At 42.3% G+C, this 20,368-nt stretch overlaps 1 protein-coding gene across 1 annotated transcript in view; it reads left to right on the top strand.

Moving 5' to 3' along the window:
- alk (ALK receptor tyrosine kinase) overlaps nucleotides 1-20,368 on the top strand; it is a 1,475,036-nt gene that overhangs the window by 1,214,621 nt on the left and 240,047 nt on the right. Inside the window, 1 exon segment of the mRNA XM_034159972.1 lies at nucleotides 3,062-3,193. Within this exon segment, the coding sequence (XP_034015863.1) occupies nucleotides 3,062-3,193 (132 nt within the window).

The following is a 20,368-nucleotide window of genomic DNA, read 5'->3' as shown; positions in this document are numbered from 1 at the left end:
GTAACAGTGTGTCGTGTGGCAATACGTGTGTGTCCCACGTGCATGTTATGACCCCCCTTTAGCCCAGTCTCTAAAGGCGAGTGTTGTCGTTTTGGCCGTTTGGGGCAGTTTCTCTGTATATGCTCCTTTGAGCTGCAGAAAAAACACTCCCCATGGACCAGCCTCCTCATTCTGTCATTTGATCTTATACTGGCCCTGCGTGTTTCCCTAGCAACACCAGCAGGGGGTGCTGCTGCCCCACGGCTGTGGAGCGTGGGGAGGGCGGAACCTTTTCAGACCCGGAAGGGAGAGGGACGGCGCGTGCCCGGCCACGTCCTTCGTCTCGCTCCCGACGGCGTTCCTCTAACCGATTGTCTAACCGTATAACGAGATCAATAAGTCCATCCAAATCCCACGGTTCGTCCTTGGCCACCAGGTGCTCCTTCAGGACCGACGACAGTCCGTTTATGAAGGCGGCGCGGAGCGCAGCGTTATTCCAGCCGGACCTCGCATCCGCAATGCGGAAGTCGACTGCATAAGCAGCTGCGCGCCGACGTCCCTGTCTCATTGACAGCAGCACAGTTGAAGCGGTCTCTCCCCTGTTAGGGTGGTCAAACACGGTTTTGAACTCCCTCACAAACCCAGTGTACGTATGACGGAGCCGTGAATTTTGCTCCCAAAGCGCCGTAGCCCAAGCGCGTGCCTCTCCTCGAAGCAGATTAATTACATAAGCTACTTTACTAGCATCAGACGCGTACATGACGGGACGTTGTGCAAAGACGAGCGAACACTGCATGAGAAAGTCCGCGCACGTCTCCACACAACCTCCATACGGCTCTGGGGGGCTTATGTATGCTTCAGGGGATGGTGGGAGGGGTTGTTGAACGACCACTGGAACATTCATATCCTGCACAGGGTCGGCAGGAGGACGAGCTGCAGCAGCGCCCTGAGCGCTCGCTGCCACCTGTGCGGAGAGAGCCTCCACCCTGCGGTTCAGGAGGATGTTTTGCTCAGTCATCTGATCCAACCGAGCCGTAAAGGCGGTGAGGATGTGCTGCAACTCACCAATCACGCCTCCTGCAGACGCCTGTGCACCCTGCTCTCCCATTGGCCGTTCAATGGCTGGGTGACGCCCCTTGAAGTCCATGACTCTGGCCGAGATATCCTGCTGTGAAAGTGTAGTGACACGGACCCACAACAGGGGGCGCAAATGAACGGTCAATAGATGAGCCAAAAAGTAACAATTTAATGTTGTGAAGGTGCACAACGAATATACAGACAATCTCAGAAAGTTCTGACTGGCCAAGTAGTTACCACGATGGTTACAACAACGAACTGGTGATGAGTGGAGAGTGAGACCAGGTTTAAATGCTGCAGCTTGAGGTGGAAGCAATCAGTGTAGACGAGGAGCAGGTCAGCTTGAGTAGGTGGAGACAGAGTGGAAACAAAGTCAACCACACCCAGCCCAGCACACACAGACAGAACACACAGACAGGGAGACGGGGCAGAACTTAACAAGTTGTCGCTGAGCTCACACCGTTTGCTTGATGTTTGTTTCCTTGTCATTGCCTCGCAAATTTGTCAGAATGAGAACAAATCTCCATAACACAGATAAAGGGCAAACTGGAGTAAGTGGAGCGGCGTCACTCGTGATAAGAATCACTTCCTGCTTTTCCTCTTATGAGGGTGAGAGAACAAGATGGTCATCACTGGATCCGTTTCTCTTCTCTGCTTTGTTCTCGTCTCTGTGATTACTTCCTCATATTGAAGGCGAGCAGGCGCTTCGCATCACCTGGAGATAACGCCGCCATGATTTGCATAGATATGCAAATCTAACAAGTTCCAATTGAGTTGTTGAGAGCAGAGTTATGAGAGGATGAGGAAGAGGAGGTGTGAGTGGTGTGTAAGCTGCAGCAGTATCTAGGTCATTGTTTTCCAGCTCTGATGGATACGTTCTCTATTCTCGACTGTGTTATTCATGGCGGCACAGGCAGCCTGACGATGTCATACATGGTTTTCAGTCGTTATCAGCCTTTGTCTCTGACTGATGGAGGGTTTGTTTTATTACATTACTCAGCTGTAATATCTACTGCATATTTTCTGCATAGTGGACTTTATTTGTAATTACCTCTGTCAAACAGGTTTGGGTTTTTACTTTGCCATTTGTCAGTTTATCTGCAAGATCTCTCGAAAGGACAGAAACAGAATTTAATGAAATTTGTGAAAGAAGCAAACCTTTGGTCAAGGCATAACACGTTAAATTTTGTTGTGGATTAGGATTGAGGCAACAGAATCAGAGGATTTTATTCATCCTGAAGAAACTGTTAATGTTTCAACTGTACAGATAACCAGAGACACACGGAGAGCAAAAGAAAAGGAACCATATTACAGGAACATGACTATTTAAAAGCCTCTTCAGCACTCATCCTGAATTTTTTCACTGAACAGTGTTAGTAGGCAGGTTAGTGTTGATGAGGAAGGACCAACGACAGGAACCGCTTGTCTTTGATTTTTGAGTTGATCCTGATTTCTTTGACCTGATTACAGGATTAAAGCGGTTACTGATTAGCACTCAGGATCTAAATTTGGTTATCAGGACAAAAAATCAAGATCAAATGTGTGCAATCAGGATGAAAGATCAGAATAAATATTTAATCCATATGGATCAAAGTTAGCAAGACAAACAAATCAGGCTCAAAGATTAGTGATTAGGACCAAGGTTAGAGAACCAAGCTCAGTCATGAGGACCAAAGATCAGGATAAGGGATGAGTGATCTGGATCAAAGTTTGAGAGTCAAGATTGAAGTGTGCTGATCATAATTTGAAAAAAAAAAACAATGAAGATCAAAGGTCAGAAATCAAAGTTCAAGAACAATCAGAAGATTAAACATCCTCATTGTTGTAAACATCCAAAAGAAGACTGATCCAGTTCAAAGTTCAGTGATCAAGATAGATGTTTGCTGCTCAGAATCAAAGTAGATTCAGGATCAGTGGACAGGATCAAAGGTTAGCTCAGCAGGAAGAAAAAAGACTTTGAGTGAATATGACAAGTTGTTTTTGTCGTTCCCCGTCTGCTGTTCAGAGTCGTCGCCCATCCCGAACATCACACTGGAGGGTTGGTACCACTGTCACCACGGACCCGCCATCCCGCTGGACAGACTGTGCGACTTCACTGCCGACTGTCCGCTTGCTGACGACGAAGGCGAACTGTGTCGTGAGTACAGCATCACCACAGCTTCTTTGTTTGTTTGTTTGTTTGTGAGAGGGCATGAAGTAGGTAAGAGTGCATGAAACAGAAGCTCTCCTCTGATCACGTCCACATGAAGACAGCGGCAAGAAGCCGGTCAGCCGCAGTGAGTCATCTTTAACCAGCAACTGTGTGTCAGTGAGCACGCTCCAGACACACAGGCAGAAACTCGTGTGTGTGTGTGTGTGTGTGTAGCTGTGGTTGTCCAGCATTTCTCACCCTTGACATATTCCTTAGTTGTTATTTCTGTCTCTTTGCACTTGTTTTTTTTTTCCTGCTGACATCATATTCACAAGTGAACCCCCCCAGGCCCTGTGCTGGTGTATGTGTGAATGTCACACGTGTATTTTTAGTCCTCCTGCCGCCTGCACACATTTTACATCTTCTGCACAAACACAGAGGTCATAACTTTTACGTCCTCTTACAAAAAGAGTTTGAATTCAGAGTGTTATGCAAATATTACAGTGAGCAGAATGAATTTGTGTGGTTCCAGATGTCAGGGGCGTCTCACGTGTGGCACCTATTAAAATGATGACTGCTAAGTGTGTGAGCTGAGAGAGAACGGTGGAACGAGAGGGTGAAAACCTCAGCCAGGGCCAGTTCATCCTTCTACTGCCGCAGGATGCATCAGCGCTAACTGGCCTGAGAGGATAACCAGTGTGTGTGTGTGTGTGTATGTGTGTGTGTGTGTGTGTGAGGGGTGCACTTTAACATATAGCATTCAAAGACAAACCCAGCTTGTTCGAGTCCACTTGGTTGATGTCAGGTGACAGAATTAAAAGGGAACTCTGGGATTTTTCAGCCTCGGCCCAGTTTGTGATGATCCCTCTTATGTTTGTTTACTCCTAATGTTGAGTTTGTCCTTCTTCTCGATAAGGCCTCTCAGGTCCTTAACTTCCTTAACTAGCGCCACTGTCTCCTTCTGCTGAGTTTTTATGACACAAACCTCCTCCATGAGAATATCCAGAACCTTCTTAATATCCTCCAAATCCTCCATCACGCTGTCTTTGGCCCCATACTCACTGGTCTTATTAACAGCTGTTTTATGCACAACAGCTGTTAGCATTTAGCTGTTAGCCAAAAACAGGCTGGCTTAGCCTAGCCTGCGACGTCCGAGCTTCCCTGTGGGGACGGCAGGACGACTGCCGATGTTAATTGCGGCCTCCAACATGCGGCCTGGGTGGCGTCTCCGGCGGCCAAGGGCTGGTGACAACCTCCAATGAGCTGTTGCGGCCTCCTATGAGCCGCGATCTCGGCTGAGGCCTCCGCCAAGCCACTGGTTGATGGCAGCCTCCCTCGAGCCACAAATCCCGGCTGGGGCCTCCTGTGAACCGTGGGCTGATGGCGACATCCTGTAAACTGTGGTCCCGGCTGGGGCCTCCGGCGAGCTGCGGGCTGTTGGTGTCCACCGACATGCCACGGTCCTGGCTGTGGCCTTCGACGGACCGTGGACTGCGATTGAGACCGTGGGCTGTAACAAACGGTACAGCCGTCTGCACAGATGCCGACCGCTCACTCTGCTGCTGCTGCTGTCCTTCTGCCCTAATCGCTCAGTTTAGATGGGTGTCCAGCTCTAGGAAGAGTCCTGGTGGATCTGAACGTCTTCCATTTACAGATGATGGAGGTCACTGTGCTCATTGGGACCTTCAAAGCAGCAGAAATGTTTCTGTACCCTTCCCCAGATTTGTGCCTGCAGACAATCCTGTCTCGGAGGTCAACAGACAATTCCTTTGACTTCATGCTTGGTTTGTGCTCTGACTGTCAACTGTGGGACCTTATATGTAGACAGGTGTGTGTCTTTCCAACTCATGTCCAATCAACTGAATTTACCCCAGGTGGACTCCAACTAAACTGTAGAAACATCTCAAGAGTGATCAGTGGAAACAGGAGGCACCTGAGCTCAATTCTGAGTTTCATGGCAAAGACTGTGAATGCTTATGGGCATGTGATTTCTTAGTTTTCAACATTTTTAGTAAATTTGCAAAATAAAAAAAAAAATCTTTTTTGACCTTGTCATTATGGGGTGTTGTGAGTAGAATTGTGAGGAAAAAAATGAATTTCATCTATTTTGGAATAAACATAAAATGTGGAAAAAGTGAAGCGCTGTGAATACTTTCTGGATGCACCTAATGTGAGAACGTGTTTCCGATTGAAACAGCTTTTCTGATCCCAAACAGGGCAATTCATTTTGCAGCTTACCCTGTGAGCAAGCACTTGGCGACAGTGGGAAGGAAAAACTCCCTTTTAACAGGAAGAAACCTCCAGCAGAACCAGGCTCAGGGAGGGGCAGTCTTCTGCTGGGACTGGTTGGGGCTGAGGGAGAGAACCAGGAAAAAGACATGCTGTGGAGGGAAGCAGAGATCAATCACTAATGATTAAATGCAGAGTGGTGCATACAGAGCAAAAAGAGAAAGAAACACTCAGTGCATTATGGGAACCCCCCAGCAGTCTAAGTCTATAGCAGCATAACTAAGGGATGGTTTAGGGTCACCTGTCTGTCTCCCTGATCTGAATTGGGAGCTGGTTCCAGAGGAGAGGAGCCTGAAAGCTGAAGGCTCTGCCTCCCATTCTACTCTTACAAACCCTAGGAACTACAAGTAAGCCTGCAGTCTGAGAGCGAAGCGCTCTATTGGGGTGATATGGTACTATGAGGTCCCTAAGATAAGATGGGACCTGATTATTCAAAACCTTATAAGTAAGAAGAAGAATTTTAAATTCTATTCTAGAATTAACAGGAAGCCAATGAAGAGAGACCAATATGGGTGAGATATGCTCTCTCCTTCTAGTCCCTGTCAGTACACTAGCTGCAGCATTTTGAATTAACTGAAGGCTTTTCAGGGAACTTTTAGGACAACCTGATAATAATGAATTACAATAGTCCAGCCTAGAGGAAATAAATGCATGAATTAGTTTTTCAGCATCACTCTGAGACAAGACCTTTCTGATTTTAGAGATATTGTGTAAATGCAAAAAAGCAGTCCTACATATTTGTTTAATATGCGCTTTGAATGACATATCCTGATCAAAAATGACTCCAAGATTTCTCACAGTATTACTAGAGGTCAGGGTAATGCCATCCAGAGTACGGATCTGGTTAGACACCATGTTTCTAAGATTTGTGGGGCCAAGTACAATAACTTCAGTTTTATCTGAGTTTAAAAGCAGGAAATTAGAGGTCATCCATGTCTTTATGTCTGTAAGACAATCCTGCAGTTTAGCTAATTGGTGTGTGTCCTCTGGCTTCATGGATAGATAAAGCTGAGTATCATCTGCGTAACAATGAAAATTTAAGCAATGCCGTCTAATAATACTGCCTAAGGGAAGCATGTATAAAGTGAATAAAATTGGTCCTAGCACAGAACCTTGTGGAACTCCATAATTAACCTTAGTCTGTGAAGAAGATTCCCCATTTACATGAACAAATTGTAATCTATTAGATAAATATGATTCAAACCACCGCAGCGCAGTGCCTTTCATCAGACAAACCAAAAAAAAACAAAAAATATATATAAATTCAGAAAGAGAAGTCAATAAGAACAGCAAAATAAAAAAAGAAAAATGTATTTTTAGTGATTGATAGTAGAGGGCATAAAAGATTTGGAGTACCTGTTTGGTCTCCTTGAATGTACTTAATAACGGCAGCCTGAAGGCATCACCTTGAATAATAATCTGGGAGGCTGATAATATTCTTTACCTTCTTTTTGACCTGGTTTCTCCTGTAGGGAACGTGAGTGAGTCTCTGTCTGACTCCAGTGATCTTGGCACAGACCATAACGTTGCACCACAGGCTGTTCTTGTCCTTAACGGACAATCCATCAAACATCAGATAGAAGATCAAGATAATTATCATCACACATCTAACAAACTCTGGTAGTCCAGTGTGTGATAATCAGCCTGCTGATGTCTAAAAGTTAATAGATATTTAAATTATATCACTGGCTTTCATCTTATGCATATTTTGTCCAAACATGTTTGTTTGTTTGTTTGTTTGTTTTTGCATTATGCTCTCTAACCAGAAGGTATTCCTGCCAGTGAAAATAGTCCTTGTGTCAGGTTTTGGTTGGTTTAATCATTCTGTTCATCTTGGTTCAGATTGTTGCTCTGTGTCACATTTTGTTCTGTTTCTCTTATTTCTAATGTTTGATGGCGTCTCCACTTCCTCCTTGTGTTTGTTTAGCTTACTGTTTGATTTTGATAGCTGTTTTGCCTGTTTTTCTTCTGCGTTCTTGCACGCAGGTTTATGTGACGTGATGGTTGCTCATGTTCAAAAACTGTTCTCTCGTGTCCCGCGAGGCCAGAACCTCGTTACCCTCTTTAGCTAAGTCCATTCGCGGTCTGTTGCTGCAGTGACCTCTTGTTGCTGTCCAGTGTTTTGTTCCAGTGTTTCCTCGTCCTTGTTAGCTGCCTCCTTGTGGGTTTGATTGTGTGGTCTGACGGCTTTTTGTGAGTTGAGCTCTACAGTCTGATTATTGATTATTGTGTTGCCTCACTGAGTGGGAGCAGCTAAAATCCTCACAGTAAACCACTCTAAGGAGCACATAACTGTCACAATTGTTCATTTCTGGAAACAAGCACCAAAATTGGCACACATAATCCTTAGACATTAGTCTTTTGAAAAAAGTGAGTATCCACTTGAATTTTCAATAGGCGACCAGGTGGGGGTCAATTGAAGAATTGCACGGGGGTCAAAATATAAAATGTTCCAATCATATTGAAAGCTATACCACATTATGTGCCTGATCACAAAGATTCCAGAAAGGTATAGTTTGAACTATCTACGACTGAATGTTATGGGGTAAAAACATTAAGAATGGTGACAAAGGTCAGTTTCAGTTTGTACAGGGGTCAGAAGTTAAAGTTGCTCCAATTTTGGTTAAAAAAAAAAAAAAGTGTTGCAAATTATTGGCTGAACTAATAGGATTAATAAATGGAATAGTTTTGACTGTGTTGAATACTTGGTCTGCAAGGTAAAGGTCACACAAGGTCGACGTCCATTGGATTCTATCAGGCGTACCACAAACTGTAAGGACACAACTGCAAACTCACACAACTGATAGAGTTCACAAAGAGGTTTAATTGGCTCAACAGGCAGGTGGTCGGGACACGTGTGGACCAGCAGCGTAGCAGAGGTAGCAGGCAGACAAGAAACAGAGGCGTAGTTAAAAAACAGGCACAGGTCAAAATACACAGCATAAGGGCAATCAGAGGCAAGACAAACCTCGAGGTTAAAAACAGGCAAGGTCAAAATAACGATAAGCTGGACAAAACTAGGCATGAGACAGAGGCTGGAAAGTGACACAAAGTCAACAATCTGGCAGTGAGACTGTGAGGGCTTAAATAACTGGTGGTGTGATTAGTGAAATGAGATGCAGGTGTCAGTGAAGGTTCTGGAAGGGGGCGTGACTAGTGAACAGAGATATGCATGGGACAAGATAGTGAAGGCAGGAAAACAAAGTGGGGTGATGAAACAGACAAAGATGCGTTAGCAGGTGCAAGAGCAGGAGTGAGTGAAAATGCAAAGCAGACTGAATCAAAGTGTGGGAGACAAAGACACAAGAGCTGGAGCAGGGGCAGTCAAAGAACAAGAAGCAAAAACAGAAACCATGGACAGAATGCAGAACAACTATGACCGGTAACAAACTAAGCATGAACATAAGAACTGAATACGCAAATGAGAAGAGCAAAATAAACAACTGAAAAACAGAGAATAAACAAACCAGGTGACTAGAGAATAATGCAATTAATAAAACAAGATAACAGATAAACAAAAAATGCAATAAATATCAAATGAAACATAATCAAATAAGAAGCACTGCAGATAAATAACAAAACCTGAGAAAAAAAAACTGAAACTAAATCCACATAAGAGAAAGCAAACAATAAATAACACAGCAAAACAATATACAGTGGGGTAAAAAACTATTTAGTCAGTCCCTGATTGTGCAAGTTCTCCTACTTAGAAAGATGAGAGAGGTCTGTAATTTTCATCATACGTACACTTCAATTATGAGAGACAAAATGAGGAAAAAAAAAATCCAGGAAATCACACTGTAGGATTTTTAAAGAATTTATTTGTAAATTATGGTGGAAAATAAGTATTTGGTCAATAATAAAAGTTCAACTCAATACTTTGTAACATAATCTCTGTTGGCAATGACAGAGGTCAAACGTTTCCTGTAAGTCTTCACCAGGTTTGCACACACTGTAGCTGGTATTTTGGTCCATTCCTCCATGCAGATCTCCTCTAAAGCAGTGACATTTTGGGGCTGTCGCTGGGCAACATTGACTTTCAACTCCCTCAACAAATTTTCTATGGGGTTGGGGTCTGGAGACTGGCTAGGCCACTCCAGGACCTTGAAATTCTTTTTACGGAGCCACTTCTTTGTTGCCTGAGCAGTGTGTTTGGGATCACTGTCATGCTGGAAGACCCAGCCACGTTGCATCTTCAATGCTCTCAGTGATGGAAGGAGGTTTTGGCTTAAAATCTCATGGCCACGGTCATTCTTCTCTTAACACGGATCAGTCATCCTGTTCCCTTTGAAGAAAAACAGCCCCAAAGCATGATGTTTCCACCCCCATGCTTCACAGTAGATATGATGTTCTTGGGATGCAACTCAGCATTCTTCTTCCTCCAAACATGATGAGTTGAGTTTTTAACAAAAAGTTCTAGTTTGGTTTCATCTGACCACATGATATTCTCCCAATCTTCTTCTGGATCATCCATATGCTCTCTGGCAAACTTCAGACAGGCCTGGACACGTACTGGCTTATGCAGGTGGACACGCCTGGCACTGCAGGATTTGAGTCCCTCTCTGCGTAATGTGTAGCCTTTGTTACTTTGGTCCCACCTCTCTGCAGGTCATTCATCAGGTGGCTCTATGTAGTTCTGGGATTTGTGTTCACTGTTCTCATGATCAATTTGAGCCCACGTGATGACATCTTGCGTGGTGTCTTCCATTTTCTTACAATTGCTCCCACAGTTGATTTATTCACACCAACGTGCTTGACTATTGTAGATTCACTCTTCCCAGCCTGATGCAGGTCTACAGTTGTCTTCCTGGTGTCCTTCACCAGCTGTTTGGTCTTGGCCATGGTTGAGTTTGGAGTCTGAATGTTTGAGGCTGTGGACAGGTTTTTTTTATGCAGATAAGTTTCAACAGGTGCCATTAATACAGGTAACAGGTGGAGGACAGAAGAGCTTCTCAAAGAAGAAGTTACAGGTCTGTGAGAGCCAGAAATCTTGCTTGTTTGTAGGTGACCAAATGCTTATTTGCCACCACAATTTACAAATAAATTATTTAAAAATCCTACAATGTGATTTCCTGGATTTTTTTTTTTTTCTCATTTTGTCTCTCACAGTTGAAGTGTACCAATGATGAAAATTATAGACCTCTCTCATCTTTCTAAGTAGGAGAACTTGCACAATCAGGAGCTGACTAATTACTTTTTTACCCTACTGTACATGGCAGGCACACCAAAAATAAATGAAACAAGACAAAACATAACTGAAGCATGATAAAGGCAACTGGATATTATATTATATAAATAAAACACAGAAGATTCAGGACATGACAGATTCTATGACATGCGACATATGTAACATGATAACTAAGCATGACACGTGGTGCAAACTATTCCTTTTTAAAACCCCATTAACTCAACCAATAATTTGCATCACCTTTTACAATATTTTACTTTAACTTTTGACCCCTGTACAAACTAAAGCTGATCTTTGTCACCGTTCTTGTTGTTTTTATCCCATAACTCTACAACATTCAGTCATAGATAGTGCAAACTATATCTTTTTGGAATCTTTATGTTTAGACAAAAAATGCGGCATAGCATTCAATATGATTGGAACATTGTTAAATGTTGACCCCTGTGTAATTCTTCAGTTGACCCCTACCTGGCTGCCTATCGAAAATTCAAGCGGATATTCTGTTTTTTCAAAAGGGTGATGTTTAAGGAGTAGTTGTGCCAACTTTGGTGCTTGTACCATTTGAAGGATTCCTCTGTAAATATTCTGTTATCTGTTGCACAAATGGATCAGAAAACCAAGCCATTCATCATCAATCGACTTGTACAGATTTAGGGGAGAACAGTGTTGCCATATGACAAGAAGGCTAAGGTAAGCCACTACCTGCACAACCAGTTATTTGGTTTAATTAATTAATTTATTTATTTTACATTTAAGGAGGTAAACATATGCATATCTACATAGCTCCTTCAATCAATCAATTTCAATCAATTTTATTTATATAGCGCCAAATCACAACAAACAGTTGCCCCAAGGCGCTTTATATTGTAAGGCAAGGCCATACAATAATTACGTAAAAACCCCAATGGTCAAAACGACCCCCTGTGAGCAAGCACTTGGCCACAGTGGCGACTCCTTCTTACCAAACACTTCTCATTACATTTTTACTGATTTACTGGTGATAAGATGCGGTTTAATTTGATGTTTTTAGAATGCCCCATGGATTTCCATCATATAATTATTTAGCCTGTCATCATGTTCATATTGTAACTCAGTCCGATTCGTGTTATCTTTGTCCAACAAGCATTGTGTTTGTGCAATTAGCGTTATCTTTGTCCGGTTAGCATTATCTTTGTCTGACTGGCATTACCTTTGTCCGATTAGCATTATCTTTGTCCGATTAGCATTATCTTTGTCCGATTAGTGTTATCTTTGTCCGAATAGCGTTATCTTTGTCCGACTTGCATTATCTTTGTCCAATTAGCGTTATCTTTGCCCGATTAGTGTTATCTTTGTCTGAATAGCGTTATCTTTGTCCGAATTGCATTATCTTTGTCCGATTAGTGTTATCTTTGTCCGACTTGCATTATCTTTGTCCGATTAGCGTTATCTTTGTCCGCGTTACCTTTGTCCAATTAGTATTATTTTTGTCCTGAATAAAAAGAGTTGAACTCAAAGATATTAAAAATAGGTTCTTGGTTGATTAATTGATCATTCCAGAGTTCCCCTTTAAAATACAGCACCAAATGTAGGTTAAAAATAGGGCAATACTGTTCACTCAGAAACCACTGCAGTATTTGCCTCGGTACTGATGTTGTTTTTTTTTAACTGGGGTATTTTGGATGAGACCTCGTGACCCAATGTCTCTGCTCACATTTTTTTTTATGCCTTCAGTCTGCTGCAAGAGCTGAAAGACATGAAGGTCCACCGTCAGTGGTTCTGACTTCAAGGTTCTCTCTAAATCTCTTCTCATAATGGGAATGACCTTCATAATTTTTGATTAAGGAGAAAAGCAGACAAGCACACGTTCTCTCAGCTGTTCATCCTGTCACTCCTGTCCTTTGTCTCTCCTACCACCTTTCTTCACTCACTCTACCACCGTACATGAGCTGTTTGTCAGTATTACCCCCTGCTGCCCAGATCACAGGGCTCCCGTTCTGACTCATTATCATCTATCTATGACTTATCTTCAATGGATTTGATCTTTCGTCTTTCATAAGCTGTGCCAGAGCTCACTGAGAGGAAAAAAACCCACAGAGAAAAGGCAGGAGGAACCAAGTAAATTGTCAATAATGATGAGATTCTGAGATCAAGAAATCAAAGTCCCATTGGCTCAGCTTCTCCATCAAACAGCACCATCATTATGATGCACAAATGCATCATCTCCTCTGTGACAGTCACAGCTCTTCTGCTTGGTTTCAGTCTAAATTTTGCAAACATCACAATCTGCCTGCAATGAGAGAGACATGCTGGTGAATCAAAAGTGAGTACAAACAGCTGCCTGGGTCCTCAGCAGGAAGTTCAGCATATGCTTTGGCATCAGTGATTGTGATGTGATTTTCACAGACATGCTGTCAAGGTGATGTGGTTAATTTATGGTAGTTTTTGCAGATGTTGTCGTTCTGATCATTTCTTGGACAGCTGGTCTCCAGTATGCATTAGGATGTTTTAGCACGAGCTGTGAAGGGGTTTGGATGAGAATAGTCACCTTCATATCAGAGGATGTGGAGCCTGATCTTACACCCACAGCAGAAAGCAGCGCAACAGTCCAGTGCAATGGTTGCTGTTAGTTTCCGGCCAAAGCAGTTGTCATTTCAACACCTAGAGCCCCGATTCATTAAATAGCACAGGCATTTGTGCACATGACTATGAGCAACTATGAGTGTGTTTGCTGGTGCATTGCTATCGTGAGGTGACAGCTGCTTCATAGACCACAAAAAACCTTTTATTTGGTCAAGTGTAGCATTTCCCTGCTCTTTATATACTGCAATATCCAGATGCACATTACATAGTCACATTCATCAACACTGCTTCTACACACGGGGGAGTGCATTAGTGCATCAAACTACAACAAAACTAAATTGAAAATAAAAAATAAACACTAAGTGAAACATAGACAAAAATTAATGTACTGCTTCAATGGTGGCTGCTTATTGCTCAGGTAATTTGACATGTTCCACACAGATCCATGAACACTTCTAACTTGAGTCAACCATCCACACAGAAGTACACCAGGTTCCTGCGCACCTTTGCACCTTCCTTTACACTCAGGTTACACACTATCCAAATAGCGAGGTGGAGCATCACCTCCAGCAGGTGGTGTCACAGATGAACTCGTTCCATCTGTTCAAAGTGATGTTAATCATTGAAATCACCTTTTGGAGTCAGTAAGGAGAACCTGCCCCCTCTTGACCCTTTCTGGAATACTTTGGACACCACTAGCCTACACAGTGGATCATCAAGACAGAACCCATGGTTCTCTGTGGGAAAACAGTGGTTCTCTTTCCAGGTTGGGAGAATGTTACCGCTAGATTTGAAGGATTAAAGCATTTTGGGGTCATTCTCCCTTTGAGTAGCAACACTACTCAAATCAACTGAATTTACTCTAAGTGGACACCAATTAAGCTGTAGAAACATCTCAAGGATGATCAGTGGAAACGGGATGCACCTGGGCTCAATTTGGAGCTTCATGACAAAGGCTGTGAATACTTATGCACATGTGATTTCTTAGTTCTTTTAGTTTTAATAAATTTGCAAAAAATCTCTTTTACTACGAAGCCACGCTGTTGTAACACGTGCAGAATGTGGCTTGGCATTGTCTTGCTGAAATAAGCAGGGATGTCCCTGAAAAAGACGTTGCTTGGATGGCAGCATGTGTTGCTCCAAACCTGGATGTACCTTTCAGCATTGATGGTGCCATCACAGATGTGTTAGTGTCCATGCCATGGACACTAACACACCCCGTACCATTACAGATGCTGGCTTTTGAACTTTGTGCTGGTAACAATCTGGATGGTCTTTTTCCTCTTATGTCCAGAGGACACGACGTCCATGATTTCCAAAAACAATTTGAAATGTGGATCATCAGACCACAGCACACTTTTCCACTTTGTGTCTGTCCATTTCAAATGAGCTCGGGCCCAGAGAAGGCGGCAGCGTTTCTGGATGTTGTTGATGTATGGCAGGGGTGCCCAAGTTCAGTCCTTGAGGTCTACCATCCTGGCACTCTTGGTTGTTTCCGTGGTCCAACACACCTGAATCCATTGAAAGACTCGTTAGCAGGCTTTTAATGAGCCTTTCATTGGATTCAGGTGTGTTGGAACAGGCAGACAACCAAGAGTGTCAGGAAGGTAGATCTCGAGGACTGAACTTGGGCACCCCTGATGTATGGCTTTCACTTTGCATGGTAGAGTTTTAAATTGCACTTGTAGATGTAGCGATGAACTGTGTTAACTGACAATGGTTTTCTGAAGTGTTCCTGAGCCCACGCAGTAAGATCCTTGACACAGTGATGTTGGTTTTTAATGTAGTGCCGCCTGAGGGATCGAAGGTCACGGGCATTCAGTGTTGGTTTTCGGTCTTGCTGCTTATGCATAGAAAGTTCTCCAGATTCTCTGAATCTTCTGATTATATTATGGACTGTAGATGATGGAATCCCTAAATTCCTTGCAATTGAATGTCGAGAAACATTGTATTTAAACTCTTAGACAATTTTTTTCACGCAGTTGATTATAAAGTGGTGATCCTCGCCCCATCTTTGCTTGTGAACGGCTGAGCCTTTTGGGGATGCTCCTTTTATACCCAATTATGGCACTCGCAGTTAGTGTCCTCAGTTCCCAAATGCTTATTGAGTGTTGTTAGAAGGAAAGGTGATGTAACACAGTGGTAAACATACCACTGTCCCAGCTTTTTTGAAACGTGCTGCAGGCATCCATTTCAAAATGAGCAAATATTTGCACAAAAACTGACACTGTATGTACACTGTCAGTGTTAATTTAACACTGGTGATTTCACTGTGTACTCCTTTACTAATTACTATCATTGGTACTCATTTAATTGTTACTGTTACTTCTTGAACAATTTCATACGAGTTCAGTTTTTTTGACACAAACTGATAAATGTGTAAAGTCAATGAGAAACAGTAAAATATGACTTAATCTGTTTTTGTTTTGTTGTTTTTTTTTTCAGTATATCCATGACAGACAGAAGAGGTTTAACCATTAAATTTGACTTTATTTTTGTTAATATTACTTTTCGTGATTGTACTTGGGTTAGATTCACACTGATGGTAATTTTTTTTTTTCTTTGCAAGAAAGACCTGGAAATGGAAGCACATTTTCATAAATGGCAGCATCGATGTGCTGGTGAAAATGAGGATTTCAGGGACAGAGATGGTGACGTGGCTCTTTGAGTCACTCTTTGAGTGACTCCAGAATGAAAAGAAGAAAATGGAAGAAGACCTAAAGTAGAGAAAAAAGGAAGATAATTGGGGGGAAATGACAGAAGAGGGAGTGCTATGATGTGTTTTTGCTCCAGCCATAGAGTGGAAATTGGCTCACAGGATGGCCTGAGCGTCTGAAGCACTGCGAGCACTCATTATTCATAGTTGGGCTGACGAGCTGAAAGCCAGTGAAAATGTTTTATTCGACTGTGCACACGACGAAACCCAAGCTATCGGGCCGGGGGGGCTGTCCAAACTCAAAGTGATCCTTAATTTGAGAATTGGGTTTTTCCTTTTATATACAATCAAAGCTGATTTCAGCAGTGCAGATATTTGAAGCTGTTTTTGGCCAAAGGCAGTTTTTTGTTTTTGTTTGACTGCTGCTGTTTTCAAGTCTATTTTCTGGTCCATCTACACTTATAGATAACAAGGCTGTTTTTTATGTATTAGGAGTTAATTTGTTTGATTTAAATGTATCTGGAACTTGCAAGATACTGATATGACAGCATGGAAAATATCTTCATAAAATGAAACACTTCAAAGGCTTATTTAAGGGTGAAAATAAATTACAAGTGCAGGGGAAAGTCACAGCATGTCTTTAGTTCTTTTTACTTTTTGTTAACAAATGACATCTTAAGTACAGACCTTTTCTGTTGAGCCTTCTTCATGACATATCCAGGGCCCTATCTTCAACGCGGCTACCCTGCACATAGCAGCGCATATCATATCATATAATACAAAGTCAATGGGAGTGTTGACCTTATGCAGTTCTCAAGGGTGACAGGACAAAATCCCAATGGACATAATCCCATCAGACATAATCCCAACTCTTTATTACAAAAGTGGACAAAATCCCAGGATCATGAATAAACATAAATATAAGATATAATCAGGTTAGGGTACCACATTAATGTAGGGTTAGGGTTCAAGTGAGATGGGACTTTGGAATGAGACTGGGATTTTGTCCATTTTTGTAATAAGGGGTTGGGATTCTGTCCACTGGGATATTATTTCTTGAGATTTTGTCCACTGGGATTTTGTCATGGATATGTTTTCAAGACCAGCACCCAGGTCCTTAACCCTTTGAACCTCAGTGGGTTAAAAGTTTCACGTACCATGCATCCAGAAAGTATTCACAGCGCTTCACTTTTTCCATGTTCTGTTATATTACTGCCTTAACCCTCTGGGGCCGACGCCGTCGTATACAACGACTAAGATCAAGCTTTACTAAATTATAAATAACTTGAAATGATATGAGATAGAAACGTACTTTTTTTGATGCTGAAAAGTTAACTCCACGGACGTTTGATCTTTGTACTCCTCATAGAAGCTGTGTGATGAGGTGTGCAATGTGAGTGTCCAATTGTTATTGGTTCACCGTCACATGGTTTTCCAAAATCCAATTGTAGGGCAGATTTACCTCATGTGTAAAGCCAAAGATCGTTTTCAGGAGTGATATGTTACTAGTTGGCCCCTTTGAATAGCCCCCTGGGTGCTCCAATGAGTACATACTATTAGTACATACTCAGTGTGCCGTACACCATTATGCACAGCGATCAGTGAAAGCAGGAGCAGACGGAGAGCCTCTGATGACAATCTCACGTGCTCAAACAAAGAGTGTGTAACTATCAGGATTGCTCCACTAGTTTGCATGTGAATGTTACTGGATAATTCTGTTGCTTTCTCTGCGTAAAGCACTGTTTACCATATCAATGGACAACAAAACGCATAGACCATTTTGTATATATTGTTCAAAATGTGCATTTGTGTTTATTGTTTGAACCTTTTTGTTGTGCAGTCTTTCACACAAGACCTCAAATTACCTTTATAAAGTGTCAAAATAGTTGTTTATTATAGTTTGCTGTGTGTTTTGAATAAATGTGTATGGAAAATTATTTTTCACTTTATTTTTTCCTTGCCTATTTTTGATTGTAAACCTTTATTACACTTATAAAACACAACAAAAACATATATATTCTGAAAGCACAGGTTGTCCTGAAAAAAAGAGAGACATAAAACTTGATTGTGGGGTGCAGGGAGAGCTGTTAACAGCAATAATAAAACATTTATGCCAGGCGAGTGAACTGTCCAAAAAAATGCCCTCAGACCCCAGAGGGTTAATGTCAGCCTGATCTCATCAGATCTCAGAAGCTAAGCAGCGTGGTGCCTTGTTAGTCCTTCAATGGGAGACCTCGTTGAAACACCAGGGGCTGTGTGGAAGGGCATCTAGTGCAAAACCTGTGCCAAATACCAATTCGGGTCTGGCTGTATCCGCTGTGGCGACCCCGAGCAAACATGGGGGCAGCCGAGAAGACAACAACAACAGCTTTATTCTAAAATGAATGAAATTAATTTTTTGCCTCAAAATGCTCCACACAACACCCCATAATGACAATGGCTATTGGCTTTATTTAAAAGCCAGAATTTCCAGTACAAGTCCTCCAGATAATGGTAATGGTAAATGGACTGCATTTATATAGCGCTTTTCCATCTGCATCAGACGTTCAAAGCGCTTTACAATCATGCCTCACATTCACGCCGATGTCAGGCTGCTGCCATACAAGGCGCTCACTACACACCGGGAGCAATAGGGGATTAAAGGCCTTGCCCAAGGGCCCTTAGTGATTTTCCAGTCAGGCGGGGATTTGACCCCATGATCTTCTGGACTCAAGCCCAACACCTTAACCACTAGACCATCACCTCCCCAATATTCAGAGTGCACTCTGACATGAAACACCTCCTCCTGTAAACACTGGCAACATCAGTGCAATCCCCGGCAGCTTTCAGGGTCTTGTTACGGAAGAACTCCCACATTCTATTCAGGTTGTTTGTTGTGACCATGTTTGCAAGTCCTGCAGCCGGATTGTGTGCACACTTATAAACTCCTGCACAACAGTCTGATCTTGAAGTCGAACCAGAATAAAACGGGACTTCAGCTAAATCCTCATCAAAGCTACAAAGAGTCAATCATCAGAGTTCACAGCAACAGTGATCACTGTGCTTTTGCAGTCAGCCTTTAGACAGGACACAAATGCAAATTCAAACAATCTGTAAAAGGATACAAGAGGAAAAACTACCCAGAACATAGTTTGGATAGAAGTTGTGTTCTTTCAGGCAGGACTATTCTCATTCACTTTTTCTCAGTGTTGGACTGTTGTCCTCTTATTATTTACAGTAGTGTTCAGAATAATAGTAGTGCTATGTGACTAAAAAGATTAATCCAGGTTTTGAGTATATTTCTTATTGTTACCTGGGAAACAAGGTACCAGTAGATTCAGTAGATTCTCACAAATCCAACAAGACCAAGCATTCATGATATGCACACTCTTAAGGCTATGAAATTGGGCTATTAGTAAAAAAAAGTAGAAAAGGGGGTGTTCACAATAATAGTAGTGTGACATTCAGTCAGTGAGTTTGTCGATTGTGTGGAACAAATAGGTGTGAATCAGGTGTCCCCTATTTAAGGATGAAGCCAGCACCTGTTGAACATGCTTTTCTCTTTGAAAGCCTGAGGAAAATGGGATGTTCAAGACATTGTTCTTTTTGGGTCCAAGGGCCGCAGACAGTTTGTGAGACGACCCCCAAACTCTGAATTCAAGCCACAGTTCACAGTGAAGACAGTGAAGCATGGTGGTGCAAGCATCATGATATGGGCATGTTTCTCCTACTATGGTGTTGGGCCTATATATCGCATACCAGGTATCATGGATCAGTTTGCATATGTCAAAATACTTGAAGAGGTCATGTTGCCTTATGCTGAAGAAGACATGCCCTTGAAATGGGTGTTTCAACAAGACAATGACCCCAAGCACACTAGTAAACCAGCAAAATCTTGGTTCCAAACCAACAAAATTAATGCCTCGCAGATGTGAAGAAATCATGAAAAACTGTGGTTATACAACTAAATACTGGTTTAGTGATTCACAGGATTGCTAAAAAAAAGCAGTTTGAACGTAACAGTTTTGAGTTTGTAGCATCAACAGCAGATGCTACTATTATTGTGAACACCCCCTTTTCTACTTTTTTTACTAATAGCCCAATTTCATAGCCTTAAGAGTGTGCATATCATGAATGCTTGGTCTTGTTGGATTTGTGAGAATCTACTGAATCTACTGGTACCTTGTTTCTCATGTAACAATAAGAAATATACTAAAAACCTGGATTAATCTTTTTAGTCACATAGCACTACTATTATTCTGAACACTGCTGTATCGTTGTCTTTCAGTGCTACGCAGTCTGAACTCATCATGGACATGTTTGATTTCATAGCTACAATGACAAATGCTGAAGATCCTCAGCTGTTTCCTAATTCAGCAAATTCTCTTTAAGAACGTGGATATGGCTATGGCCATTTTTGTAGTTTTGTTTGGCTCGTTTGACGGAGTAACAAACAAGGGGACATGAAATTTAGCCAATTCAATGAGAAATCTGGCTGGGACCATTC

Source organism: Thalassophryne amazonica, chromosome 19 (assembly GCF_902500255.1).
Source record: "Thalassophryne amazonica chromosome 19, fThaAma1.1, whole genome shotgun sequence".
NCBI classification, from domain to species: domain Eukaryota; kingdom Metazoa; phylum Chordata; class Actinopteri; order Batrachoidiformes; family Batrachoididae; genus Thalassophryne; species Thalassophryne amazonica.
This window is presented reverse-complemented; position numbering and strand designations above follow the sequence as displayed.